The sequence below is a fragment of the Neolamprologus multifasciatus genome, chromosome 22 (genome assembly GCF_963576455.1).
Source record: "Neolamprologus multifasciatus chromosome 22, fNeoMul1.2, whole genome shotgun sequence".
Lineage (NCBI taxonomy): Eukaryota > Metazoa > Chordata > Actinopteri > Cichliformes > Cichlidae > Neolamprologus > Neolamprologus multifasciatus.
In genome coordinates this window covers 17,816,438-17,830,706 of record NC_140459.1, presented here as the reverse complement: position 1 = coordinate 17,830,706, position 14,269 = coordinate 17,816,438, and the positions used below count along the sequence as shown (strand labels likewise).

Here is a 14,269-nt window from a genome sequence, read left to right as displayed (position 1 = left end):
GGGGAGTGTTCCAGTTTAAGGTGGGGGACCTCAGTGTGCCTTATGCTGCCTGGGTGGCTGACGTGCAGGACGCCTGCATCCTTGGGCTGGATTTTTTGCGAGCCATTGGTGGTGTACTGGACTTAGGCAAAGGCTTCCTCGTACTCCCTGATGGGAAGAAGGTGCAGCTTATTCCTCCCCCGGTCTGCCCAGCATCTGCCGCGGCGTCCACCTCCACCTCGGAGACCCCTGCAGACCCGCCAGCAGAACAGCAAGCGGGAGAGGAGGAGACGCTCTCAGCAGTGAGGAGCATCTGGTCAAAGAACTGTGAGGGGCTGACTCCACAGCAGCAAGAGAGTCTATGGCAGGTACTAAGAGAGTTTAGTGACATTTTTGCCCTGAAAGAAAGTGATGTTGGCTTGACACACTTGGTAGAGCACGTCATTGAGACCGGGGATGCCCAGCCTATTAAAGTGCGCCCCCGCCGCCTGCCCCTGGCTCATCAGGAGGCTGCTGACAGAGAGTTGTGTGAAATGATGAAGGCGGGCATCATAGAGCCATCTGATAGCCCGTGGGCCTCCGCTGTGGTGATGGTGCCTAAGAAAAAAAGCCCAAGGATGCGTTTCTGTGTGGACTACAGACCACTCAACAAAGTGACAAAAAAGGACTCTTACCCCCTTCCCAGGATTGATGAGTCTCTCGATTTAGTAGCCGGATCCTCCTGGTTCTCCACCCTGGACCTGCGGAGTGGCTACTGGCAGGTGCCACTGTCCCCTGAATCCAGACCGAAGACAGCCTTCTGCACTAACAGGGGACTATGGCAGTTCAAAGTCCTGAGCTTTGGTCTTTGCAACGCTCCTGCTACCTTCGAGAGGCTTATGGACAGTGTGCTGGCTGGCGTCCCACGACAACGGTGTCTGGTCTACCTGGATGATCTTCTAGTACACGGGAGCTCCTTTGATGCTGCCCTGGATGCCCTGAGACAAGTGTTGGGGAGGGTGGCGGCTGCAGGCCTGAAGCTGCACCCCGACAAGTGCCACTTCATGAGGAGAGAGGTAGAGTTTCTGGGCCACAAGCTGGGTTATGAGGGCATCAGCACTTTGGAGGAAAAAATTCACACCATTACTGAGTGGCCCACACCAGCAGACCAGAAACAGCTCAAAAGCTTCCTAGGACTGGCGTCTTATTACAGGAGGTTTGTGAAGGGCTTTTCCTCTATAGCCGCACCACTCTTCCGCCTGCTGCAGAAGGACCGTGACTTCATCTGGACCCAGGACTGTCAGCAGGCATTCAACACCCTCCGCAGATCGCTGACAGAGTCCCCAGTCCTCGCCCCCCCTGACCCCACCCTGCCTTTTGTCCTGGACACTGACGCAAGTAATGTGGGGCTGGGAGCTGTGTTGTCGCAGGTTGGGCCGGAAGGTGAGAAGGTGGTGGCGTACTTCAGCTGGGTCCTGAACAGGAGTGAGCGGCGCTACTGTGTCACACGACGAGAGCTGCTGGCCGTGGTGGCAGGGGTGAGACACTTTAAGTACTACCTGTGTGGCACATCATTTGTTATCAGAACCGATCATGCCGCCCTCCAGTGGCTGATGTCTTTCAGGGAGCCAGAAGGACAGGTGGCTCGCTGGCTGGAGGAGCTCCAAGCCTTCAACTTCACTGTGGAGCACAGAGCAGGGACGCACCATTCTAACGCAGACGCCCTCTCTCGCCGCCCATGTGCTGCAGCTGGCTGCCGTTACTGTGAGAAGCGAGAGGAGATAGAGCGGGAACTCACAACAATAGACGGAGCAACACAGCTCGCCTGCAGGGCTCTTCTGGTGGTGGATGCAGCGGAGTGGAGGGCACGGCAGGAACAAGACACTGACCTGCTGCCAGTCCTGCAGTGGCTGGAGAGGGAGGAGCAACCCCTTTGGGATGAGGTCACTGGGTTTTCCGTCTGTACCAGGGGACTGTGGGCCAAGTTTGCAGCTCTCAGGCTGAAGGAGGGGGTGTTGGAGCGTGCCTGGAAGGATCCTGCCACAGGGGAGGAGAGGTGGCAGGTTGTGGTGCCAAGGTCGCTGAGGTCAGCTGTGCTGGAAGCCTGCCATGGGAGCACTGGCTCCGGCCACTTTGGGATCTCCAAGACCCTCCGCCGACTCCGCCAGGGCTACTACTGGGGTCAGCAGCGGAGGGATGTGGAGGACTTTTGCCGCAGCTGTGATGCATGTTCCTCACACAAAGGGCCACAGGACCAGTCCCGGGCTCAGCTTCAGCAGCAACCAGCAGGAGCTCCAATGGAGCGAGTAGCTGACAGAGGAAACCGCTTTGTCCTTGTGGCCATGGACTATTTTACCAAGTGGCCGGAAGCATATGCCATCCCAGATCAGGAGGCTGAGACTGTCACTGATGTATTAGTGGAGGGGATGTTCAGCTGCTTTGGAACAGCAGAGACCCTCCACAGTGACCAGGGGCGTAACTTTGAGTCCAAGGTATTTGCTGCCATGTGTGAACGCCTTGGGATTAAGAAGACCCGCACCACCCCACTTCACCCCCAAAGCGATGGACTGGTGGAAAGGTTTAACAGGACGCTGGCCCAGCAGCTAGCCATCCTTACCTCAGAACACCAACGGGACTGGGACTACCATCTTCCCCTTATCCTCATGGCCTACAGGTCGGCAGTGCAAGACTCCACCCAATGTACGCCTGCCCTGCTCATGTTAGGGAGAGAGCTGAGAACTCCTGCAGAGTTGGCTTTTGGGAAGCCCCCGGACGCGCCAGAGGCACCACCAGGCCGGGACTACGCAAGGAAGCTGCAGGACCGGCTGGATTCTGCACATTCCTACGCCCGGGAGCAGCTGGCGAAGGCAGGCCTGCGCCAAAAGAGGAATTATGACATCACCACTAAGGGGAGGCACTTCCGTGCTGGGGAGCTGGTGTGGGTCTACAGCCCAAAGAGAAAGAAAGGACGGTGTCCTAAACTGGATTGCAGCTGGGTGGGGCCCTGCAGCGTCCTGGAGCGAGTGGGGGAAGTTGTTTACAGGGTGCAGTTGCCTCCTAGAGGGAGGAAAGTGGCGCTGCACAGAGACCGGATGGCCCCCTATAGAGGGCAGTCCCTCCCCTCCTTCCCTGAGGGACGTGTACAGAGCTCCCATGACCCTGCACAGAGGGACCCCCGGCCAGAGCTGCGTTCCCCTCCCTTGGACCCTTCACCTCAAAGCCCCGAAGCTCCATGTACACCCCAGGGGCTCAGGAGGTCAAGGAGGGAACGCAGGTTACCACCCCGCCTCAGAGACTGTGTTGTTCCCTCGGGGACGAGGGAACAACAGTGTAACGGGGGGCAGTGTAACGATGGTTAAATGTTATTTTACAGTGACATGTTGGTTATCTCTGCACACTGTTGTTATTTCTTTAAGATACATGTTTGGTTGTGCTGCAGGAAAAAGGGAGTTAATGTGTGCAGGAAGGGGAGGGGGGTCCTTGTTGTTGCGTGACTGTGCGGGGCTGAAGTGAGGTGCGGTACGAGGGCACTCTCCCCGGAGTTAACGGCCCGTTTGCCTGTGTTACTGAATAAACGGACAAACTGAGATCCAAACGTCTGGTTCTTGTGAACGTTACAGTATGTTGTATACTCATTGTTTGTTAAATAAAGTTGAATATATATATATATATATATATATATATATATATATATATATATATATATAATGTTAATTAATTGCATTAATTATTTTATTAATAGAGATTGACAGACCACGTGACTTTCGCGCATTGCATGCCGGGAACTCGTGGCGAAACAATCCAAGTACCGCATCAAATGCATGCATTTGCAGCACCGCAAAACGTTCATCGCAATGTTTGTGTAACCTCTTACGTACAATTAGGTGTCTGGAAAACCGGTTTATCCTGAAATGGGTCAAAGGTCAACTATTATCCAATTTATTTATTTATTTTTTCACAGAAATGTACAACAATTATGGCAATCTCTACAAAGATTCGATTTTCCCAACATGAAATAGTATCAGAACAGGCTGAATTCCAACATATAGAAGATAGATAATGAACAGGAAGTACAAACAACAACAAATAAATAAATAAAAACAAACCCCACACAGAATAAAAGCAAACAAACAAACAAACAAACAAAACAAAACAAAAAACGTTATACCTTAGGGGTTTTCTAGCAGATCTAGTTCAATAATCACATGATTCAGAACCAGAGCTTGTTTTTTGTCCATAAATTTAACAGATGAGAGGAAGAGGCAGAGTTCTTTGTGAAAAGTAAATAAGGATGGCTTTGTTTTCAGAAAACAACATTTGTGAATGAAGAATCTGCCCATAATAATTATTACATTTAGAACATTTTCAAGCTTCTTTTCTTTTCTTAGACAACCAAAGATAATATCATTTTTAGAAAATTCAAGTAAGTTTGGAATCTTTGGAAAGAGCCAGTAGTGCACATCGTTCCACAGGGCTTTACAGCAGGCACGTGCAGAGGGGGGGGGGGGGGGGGGGGGAGGCTAGAGGGGCTTGAGCACCCGCCCCTTTCCTGATGGGTGCCCAAAGTGCCCTTTTGTTGAGGCAACTTTAAAAATAATAATAATAATAATATTTAACTATTAATCACAGTTTTGCTAAATAAAAGGATCTGGCTTGCATCAGTCACATGATCACATTTAACCAATGATCGCCCTTGATGGCAGAACGCGCTGGTTACGAGCCGGGAACGAGCTCACAAAGAGCACGCGCATTTTTTGCGGTCCGGAGCTGTATAAGAAACACAAGTTAACTCAGAGACACAGACTGATGCGACAAAACCAGTAAGTAGGTGTACAGCGTACACTGTAGTCTATAGCACACAGGAGTATTAGCTTATTATGTACACGTTGGTATGTTGAAACATACGAGGGTGCTGCGTGTGCAACAGCGTGACAAACATCACCTGTCCTTTTATTAACTGCACAAGTAGTGCTGGTCATAGCTGCTGGCAACCCGTGTAAGGCGGTCATGGGTCTGTAGCTCTGTCCACCGTTTTAGGGAACATATTTAGTTTTAAAGTAAGTTTCCGGGCTTTTCCTGCCTTTCTGGAGGGATTATATTTCACTAAAAACGATCTAATATGCATGTCCACATAATTATGCATTATTATAATTATAATATATTAAACACACGCTGTATTTTAAAGAACATACATTAAGAAGCAGATTATATTAGATTTATATTTTAAATAAGACAAAATTTGGTTTTTACAGCAGTAAAATTATTGTACCTCTACAGTTTAAAAATGTAATAAGCTTTGCCCCTGCACAGAGTGGATAGTGAAACAAATGGAATCATCATAAATACATTATTTTATATTTATTACTTCTCACTCCTCATTGCTTTATTATTGTAGCTCTAGTAATAAATAATAATGTAAGGATTCTGGATCAGCACCATGATGCCCATAGTATATACAGTATTCTGAAGAAGGTCTAAAATGTCACTGGGTGTGCGTGCATGTGTGCGTTTTATTTAAATGGATTTAAAAAAAAATATTACTCATGATATAACATTGTCCAGACATGCCTGGTAAGGACATGAGGAGGAAACAGTAGGAGCTGTGTGAGGCTACTAAAGGCAGTGCTATAACATTTTTCTGTCATCATTAAGTGCAAGAGTTGTTAGGTGTGGATAATTAAATTATAGTTTATTGCAATAGCAAGTTGTGTCTTGTTCTCAGATAGACAGCAAGTGGAGAGTGATATATGAAATAATGGGATGGAAGGAAGAAGAGAAGCAAAGAGTGATTCACAGGCAGAGCCTAAATTATTTCTCACAGTTTTTTGTTGCCTTATGGTTCCAAGCGCTGTCACCAATCTTTGCATTTTGTTATTATCTCATGACACTTGTTTAATCAGCTACCATCTCTCCTATGGACTTTTTAATGTCTACAGTCTCAGATCAACACAGCCCTGCCCTCCAGCACTATCCACAGCAACCCCTCTACAGCAACATTGTACCCATCAGGTAAAACATCAGCTACGTTTGCTTTGCCTTGTTGCCCATATTAGATTCTTGATGAATGTGTGTTGTTGTTATTCAGCCTGGTTCAATGTGCCCCTTTTTAACTTTGAGCACCCGTCCCTTTAAACCTCTCTGCAAGGCCCTGAATGTTGTTGTGTAGCAAGCAGGACAGACAGCGCACAATGTGCTTGGAAATAGCAGCCAATAAAGGTGTAGTTTATGTCTATGAACAGTGAACACCCGTGTGCACACCTCTGTGGATCAGCGTGCTTGTATTCAAAAGGTTTCCCCATGTAATGGTCTACTAGAGGATGTAGAGAGCCATAGCCCCGTCCCCCAGGGCATGAAGCAGGCATGGAGGAGATCCAGGTCCAGACATCCAGAGGCCCCAGAGTGCGAGAGCCCAAGGAGGACCACCGGAGGGGCATCGTGCCACCCTCCTGAGAAGAGCTGAGGAGAGCCCCAGATGAGGGGTCACCCTGGCCAACAACAGCTTGTATGTTAAAGTTTTCAGATGTCACAAAGTGCAACTTTTAGTGCTTATCTGATTTTGTCATCCACAGTCTATGACACCTCTCTGTTTTGTTTTTAGCTCAACTATGTTCTGGACATCAGCAGACCCAAAGATGAGCTGATTGTTGAAACGTCTTCTGGATGCCTCACGCGGGCAGATTTTTGGACACTGGGTTTAAACAAACAAATGGAATCGACTGTAAGTATTTTGTTTCTATGAATATGAAATAATAAAGTGTACATTCATTTTTTTTATTTTTTCTATTTCAGATTGGAAATGGCTGTTTTGAGCTTATCACTAAAATTGTTCAGTCAAAGGTACTGTATGTTGTATATGAGGATTGTCAAGCTTTAATTTAAAGAGTTGCTGTTTTAAATGTGCTGTTTTTACATTCTAGGGGATAAGCATTTACATAGAAAATCTGTATGTCACCCGGACTTGGCTTGCACCCTATGGCTGTGATCCATTGCAGTCCTTTCCTGTAAGTGTACCGTCCTTTAAAGAAACAAGCAAGTAATCAAAATGATTTTTTTTATAACTTTGGTGAGAGTTCATATACAGAATACTTAAAAATAAAATTCTGTTTCAGACTGATGCTCAGAGGATGGACATAGTTCTCCCTCTCTGGACACCTGGTCATTTCCAGTTGTAAGTCTTGTTTTTTGACACATACAAACTGTTAGAATTTTGCTGTGTCTGAGATGTATTCAAGCTTTTATGACGCAGTTTCAAAAGTCTTTGATTGTGATCGCTTGCAATGACATTGTTTTCAGGTTTGAAGTCATGGCTAACTGTCTCTTAGGTACTGAAGCCACCTAAAAGAGAAATCCTCTTTCTTGACCCATTATACACAAAGGCAGGATTTGGTGGCCAACAATATGTTTCACTTTTGAGGTCACATTTTTGGTTTGTTCCAGAGTTTTCAGGAACCTGTTCAGTGTTCCAGGTTAAGTGCATCCCAGATCATGTTCTGCTGATCTTGAGTGTTCACACATACAGTACACTCACGTGCTTTTTTTAAATAAACTATATCAGCATGATGCTTCAACATTTTATTCTATTTCTCATCTTCACATTCTGATCAAGTCAGTGATGGTGTCTTTAGATGAGTCAAAGGATCTTGCAAAGAAAAGCGTCTGGACTTCTTTAAGTTGCTTGAAGACGTTTCACCTCTCATCCGAGAAGCTTCTTCAGTTCTAAGGTCAAATGGTGGAGAGTCCCAGATTTAAACCTAGTGGGAGTATCCCCCCACAGAGGGACAAAAGGAACCCCTGATGATCCTCTAATTGCGTGAACCAAGGTGTGAAAGTGGGTGTGGGTCCCAATCAGCCAGGGTTTCAGGTGAGCTCTTTGTGAAACCTGGCCCCACCTTATCATGCGAATTCCTGAGTTCAGATGGCCCAGGATGTGATTGGGCGTAAACATGCTCAGACAAAAACTGGTTCACCTGAAAGACAAAACTGGTTTTGTTCCTCTCACAACATAACCTGTTGTGTTTTTGAGTGCTTCAAATTAATGATCATGATTTTAACAGAAAATTAACAAATTTCAGTACAAAAAAAACTTTATTCAACCTTGTAAATAAAGAAAAGTTTAACCTGAACCCCTGTCACACAGGTATCGTAATAATGCACTGGAGTCAAGTTTATCCTCTTAATGAGGAACATTTTTAATGTACAAAATAATGAAAAACACACTGAAATTCACAAACGGTTTCCTTTGAGCAAATTGTGGGAAAAAAAATAATTCCTGTACAAACAGTGGATGGTGAGATGCAGCTTTAAGGCCTTTGGATCATCTCCTTGGGCCACCCCGTCCTCTTCCTCTTCCTCTGCCACGTCCTCGTCCTCTGCCTCGCCCCCGTCCAGCCACTGAGGGGAGAGCAACAGATTTGTCACAAACATTCACCTACATTGTTGCTATGTTACTATAAACATAAGGCAGGCTGTTCTATGTGCAGCTTAAAAATCGAATCTGTGCTACCCTATTCAATTTAAATCTGAGCATTAATCCTGATTTACTTCTGGTTTTAGTAATGTTTAATATATTTAATAGAAAGTGTAAACACATTGCTTTGAACAGGAGTAAGATTTCTTTGAGCAGCAGCATCATCATTTCAGGGTCTCACATTGCAACTAAACACTGTAGCATGGCTCTAAAGTACAGTAAGAGGAGTAAATATGAAGAACAAAACCAGGAGAACCAGTTTTCTGTCACATGTTTAAAGATGCACATGTATGTTGTTTAGTGTGGTAAATGGAAGATATTAGAGACTGAATAAAGACCACATGTCTGTGGTGAGTATAAACTCAGCCATACTGACCGGTGTTTGGTGTTTAACCCCCAATAAATCCATCATCCTTTATAAGTTTATCAGTATCAACTTTGTGTCTGGTCATCTCGTGCTGTGAAGACAAACTCACACAAACCCTGCTGAAACTCACACCAGCAATAACTCAGCACAAATCAATTTCCATTTCTTAAGGTGACCGTATAACAGCCTGTATCTGACATTTTCTGGGCTTGATGCTCCTGTAACTACAGCAGGACAGAGTGCACAACAGGCCTGAGTACAAAAAGCCCTGTTAAAGATCACTTAGATACCACTATTTAAAACTGCATCAACTCTGAAAAACTTCCTATACACAAATTTAAAAAACACAGGCCCTGAAAATATAAACTTAATACTGCAGAAGTGAACAAATGTGATCACTGAAACAACCCTGAGCACCCAAGTGATTTCTAAGTGGGCTGTTTAACCACATGCTGATGTGGAAGAGACCAGGCAGAGGGACTAAAAAAATCTGATAGTACAATTTGCACTACACAGATTTTAAAAAGACGCAGAAAGAGCTGTGAGCAATTAAAAACCTGCTGGAAACAGGTTGTGGGTGAGTGAGAGCTTCAGACGTGACAGAGGACATCAGTGGAAATGCTTCTGAGGCATTTTATGTTATTGTTACGATAGATGCACCAGTCATTGCTCGCACCAACTGTGATGTCAGCGCAGCACTGTTTTCATTTATGCTCACACTTTAGATGCGCATGAATAGCTACAATGTGTTCCTATACAACAACTCAGGGGAAAAAACAAACAAAAAACAACACACAACAGCTTCAGCAGCGGTATGGAAGAACTGTAAACATCCAACACAGCAATCGTGCATAAGGCCGCTACGCTCCCACAGCCCTCGTTTGCTTTTCTGCACAAAGCTTCCAGATTTAGCTTTTCCAAAGGACATGAAAAGCTGCCGTACGGATACTAGTTCATGTGACGTGTGACCCTTTGTCCACATGAGACAAGCGCCATGCATGTAAAAGTGTTGGAAAGTGACATTTATAAACCAGCCTGTGGGTACAAAAAACAAGCCTTTAAAGACAACAAAAAGAGCCAGGTGCACAGCAAACACGTCCTCACCTGCTTCTCGCTTCTTGGACTTGATCTTTGGCTCAATGTCGACCAACAAGGTGTCCAACGGGAGGCTGTCCGGCAGGATAAAATAGCGGATGTTGTTGCCACGGATACTCAGCGACTCCAGCTGAGTGGGTTCCCGGTTTTTCAGGGTCATTTTCACCGCCTTCAGGTGGGTGTTCATGCTCACGTCGACACCTACGGAAAGGAAAGGAAAGAAAAATCTGAAAACTGAATACAGTAGATGGAAGTAAGACTCTGAGTGAGTCCAAATGAGTGTAGAAACATCTGTTCCCGACTGTTCTGACTTCCATCCTCCACCTGTGTGCTCTAGTGTGGACAACTACAACTAAACTCTACTATATGAACATCCTTTATTATTTTACCTGCAATGTAACTGCTGCCTTATTTTTTTTTTGCTCAGTTGGTCTGACAAGCAGATAAAGAAAAAAATGCAGTTGTAAGTCTTTCAGCTCAGATGCCCACTTTCTGTGTTCTGCACTGCATTTTTTTGTCAGCCGTTCTCACGTCCCTCATCACTGTACATCATACAAGCACTTGTCTAAAGTCTGTCTTTTGTCAAGTGGCTGTGAAGGAAGAAGGGAAGACTGTCATCACTGACACGGTTTAGACTAATGCTGAAATTATGGTTCAGACGTGGTGTGTTGGTTTTCCGTGGACAGCTCATCTACCTGCAGAGTGTCTTGTCAGATGGGGGACGTGTCAAAGAAGGGTGTCTGTGGACCACATGTGCTGATGATCAACCAGCCGACCGTGGAGAAGGGCGAAGTTATGACATAAACACCTGAAGTGTTAAAACTATGGAAAGTATAATCTCACACCCTACCGTCCCAGCACACACTGAGCTTCCCAGAGCACGCCTTCTTCCAACTGTTAGATACGTTTACAGAATCAACTGACTGCCTTTGCAAAATTGTATTTATATCATTCACACAAACCCTCGTTACAATCAGCACGATTATCAACACATTGTTTTGCTGACTCCTCTTCCACCACTAGATGTCAGTGAAACAAAGCTTTGAATGAATGAACCCACTTTCAAGTGGGTCAGTACTGGTTCTCTGCTTCATTTGCGCATAACTACTTTGTGTTTCTTCCATTCCTGGTGAACGCTGCTGTTACTTCCTTCCCTGTTCGAACCCACACAGCATCAGCTATGTTGACCACTGTACAGTCTGGATTATGGAGGGTTACACTGGAGCACATTTAATAGTGATAATGACATGATGTCACACAGTAAATCTTTCTAGGTCCTACAACATTTATGCTGTGTGTGGTGCAGTATGTGTTAATTACAGTGCAGTCATGTCCCAACATTTCATACGCAGTGCCAGCTGATAGAAACAAATAAAATATCTTTGATTACATCTCTTTACTGAGGTTAGATTTTTTTTCTGTGTTTTTCCACTTCCTCCTTTGACCATTCCCCCTCTTCCATTTTGATAATTTCTGCAATCTCCCTCCAGGAATTCACTGACATTTTTAAATCCTTATACTGATGCTATGATTATTCTTTTATTAAGAAATTAAAAGACAGCAGCAAAAAAGTACAATGCACAGGAGGACTTGATTGTGCTTTCCCACTGAAGTATCACTGGGACATTAAAGGGAATACACAAGCATATGAAGACTATGGAACAAACTTCACTTTTTATGATGCTCACTGTATTTACCAACAGAGGGAGCTGGGAAAGTTGCATTCAGCTAAAACCAGTTTATTGATCTTTAAAATTCTTAATTGCAAACCTGGGACCTGCATACTTCGTTTATATTTATATTTAAGTGAGCTATATATAAACATTTCCCAGCCTTTCCACGGGACTCTAGCTTTAGGAAGAATTGGGTGCTGGCTTGAAAATGAGCCTTACTGGCCACCGTTACATTAAAATTCTGAGCATTACTTTGAAACGCCGGAACTACAGCATTGTTAGTGGAATGAATTGGCTTAGAGTGGCAGCACAACTAATGAAAGCGGTTAAGGAGGTGAGCCCAAAACCTGTTTAATAAATCACCTCCAGCTGAGTCTTACCTGTGATGGTGCCGTGGACCTGAGTGCCGTTCTTCAGCTCGATGGTAACAGTCTCATGGCTGAGCTTCATCAAAAACCTGTGGGCATCGTGGAAGAAGATGAACATCTATGTTTGAGTTCAGCCTGGAAATGAACCAAAAACTAGCCTCAAGCTAGCTACTAGCTGCATAGCTTTCACCTGCAAAACAAAACCACCCCCGGAGTGAGACGACCTTATGAAAACCCGCCGAAACCCTCCAGAGTTAACCGCCATAACCAAAATAAATACTGGACTAGCTTTATGCTCCTGCTACTACACATTTAGGTAACGTTATTTCGTTCGCTGAGTAGCAGCTTAACTGAGGCCGGACCTGTGAGTCTGCTAACGTCCACGAACTAAAGTACTTTTAAAAATCGTCGATGCATGCAGCTAATTCCAACTACCGAGCATCAGAGTTAACACTACAGGTGTAGTTTAACTGTAAATGCGATCATTCTAACTCCGGACAGCCTCCATTCATTCGGCCCGACGCTTCCCGCTCATATCTTATCCTCCTCTTCTCCGCTTTCCATCTAAACCCATCCAGCCGCAGCGCCTTCACTTCATTATCCCACGTTCACTCGTTCGTTAAATGGCGCATTCCAGACTCCGCTTACCTCACTAGTTTCATGATGGTGATGGACTGTAGAGACAAATCCTCCACCAAAGAGAAAAATTGCAGCGATCGGGTGAAAACACACACAGGCCGCTGTGGTAACAATTACGTTTGACGCGCGCACTTACGACGTCATCAAAGGAGCGACGGCGATGAAGAAGAAGACACGCTGCACGACAACACTGCCGCCTACCGGTGGAAGAAAAAACAGCGTTTTGAACTTATGCCCCGAATCTAACAAATATTTGGATTTATTGAACTTTACAAAAGAAAATATTTAATAGAAGAAATGCGTATATACATTTTTATTGTAATATAATATATGTTGTCAAAGTGTCAACATTAGTAAACTATAACAACAGTAAAAACTTACTGTGTGTAAACTAAATAACAAATAATCAGAAAACGCTACAATATAGTGCAAACGTCTTGAGATATCCTTTATACTTTGCTAGGAAAATGGATCTTCTTGACAGACATCCTTCCAGTGAAAAAGATTTCTGATAAGACCGACCAGTAGGTGTATGAACTGAAGAGCCAGATGCATTCCTGAGGTGTAAATAAAAACTGAAAGACCTTCAGAAAGCCTCAAGAACAGAGATCAAGAAGTTTGGCTGCTTAAAAGCAAAATATAAAGAAAGCAAGGGGTGACTCAAGTTTTTTGCACAGTGCTGTGTCTTGTTTAAGTCTTTGGCAGTTTGGTCGTACTTAGTGAGGCTGAGATGCCGCATTGGATTTGTGCTGTAATAGCTGCATATCTAAAAATGTTCCTCCTGACAGATTACAGAAATAAATTGTGAAACTAATCAAACTGAACATTTTACACAATGAAAACAAATTAAAATAAAGAAAGCCTTCCCGAACCACAAATCAATTAAAAACAAAAAGTAATAAAAACAAATGAAAAAATCTAACACTTCTGTTCTCCTGAGGTGCAGCTGTATTAAGTTTTTCAAATAAATGCAGTCTAAACCTAAAGATAATGGGTTTACTTATCATTTCCATGTACATGCTAAGAGCTGTTGCGGATTTGACAGCAGCATGAAGTGAAAAGACATCAGTCTACCATGTACATTATAATAAATAGGAGACTAATCAGGGAACATGTTCCCTTTTCTTGCTGATGGAAGTTCAGAAATCAAAGCACTAAAACAAAAAAAATAAAAATGTCACTGCAGTGCACTTTCAGTTCTTTTTATTGAGAGTAAACTTTGCACTGACACTTTCATTTTTAGTTTTGGCCACACATCAAACCCTTTCTTTTGACCAGCTGGGAATGTATCAAGTATAATCTGTGAGAGTGCAATTTTAATCTCTTAAACTCTGAAGATGTCAGATGAGGGAGCATTAAATCATAAACACTAATGCAACCGCTTGCGCGACGCCATCAATGCCACACACACAAAAAAAGGGAATATTTAGCCGCTGTCCCTCCACAGCCCCACCACACATCCGACACTCGGCAGCATGTTTCTGCAAAACAAAGACGCAGCGTGTGCCCAAACACTGACGTGAATCCCCTCCATCCTCAGGGAGCGGAGCCTGAAATGTCACAACTGCCCTCACATCTCAGCAGGCTTTGTGCAATGCTATGAGCCAGCCACCTTCACAGTTCTCACTTTATCACTTCAGGTTTCAGAAAATGCTTAAAAATCAGTTTTAAGTGAGTCAGTTTGAGTTTTACAAAGGGTGTC

At 44.4% G+C, this 14,269-nt stretch overlaps 2 protein-coding genes across 3 annotated transcripts; one reads left to right on the top strand and one right to left on the bottom strand.

Moving 5' to 3' along the window:
* Window positions 1–4,943: 4,943 nt before the first annotated feature.
* On the top strand, window positions 4,944–9,583 carry LOC146493300 (uncharacterized). Of its 2 annotated transcripts, XM_085149168.1 has the most exons (7): window positions 4,945–5,967; window positions 6,273–6,460; window positions 6,557–6,676; window positions 6,748–6,795; window positions 6,876–6,959; window positions 7,068–7,130; window positions 7,281–9,583. In XM_085149168.1, the coding sequence occupies exons 2-6, from the start codon at window positions 6,431–6,433 to the stop codon at window positions 7,128–7,130; spliced, it is 345 nt and encodes a 114-aa protein (XP_085005294.1). In that variant the 5' UTR covers window positions 4,945–5,967; window positions 6,273–6,430; the 3' UTR covers window positions 7,281–9,583. The 2 variants fall into 2 exon arrangements, with proteins under 2 accessions (XP_085005293.1, XP_085005294.1); XM_085149167.1 differs by having other exon boundaries at window positions 4,944–5,967; window positions 7,068–9,583.
* Window positions 8,118–12,727, bottom strand: snrpd1 (small nuclear ribonucleoprotein D1 polypeptide). Its single transcript, XM_085149166.1, has 4 exons — window positions 12,577–12,727; window positions 11,941–12,017; window positions 9,897–10,088; window positions 8,118–8,349 (listed from the first exon to the last, which is right to left on the bottom strand). The coding sequence occupies exons 1-4, from the start codon at window positions 12,588–12,590 to the stop codon at window positions 8,273–8,275; spliced, it is 360 nt and encodes a 119-aa protein (XP_085005292.1). The 5' UTR covers window positions 12,591–12,727; the 3' UTR covers window positions 8,118–8,272.
* Between the last annotated feature and the right edge of the window lie 1,542 nt (window positions 12,728–14,269).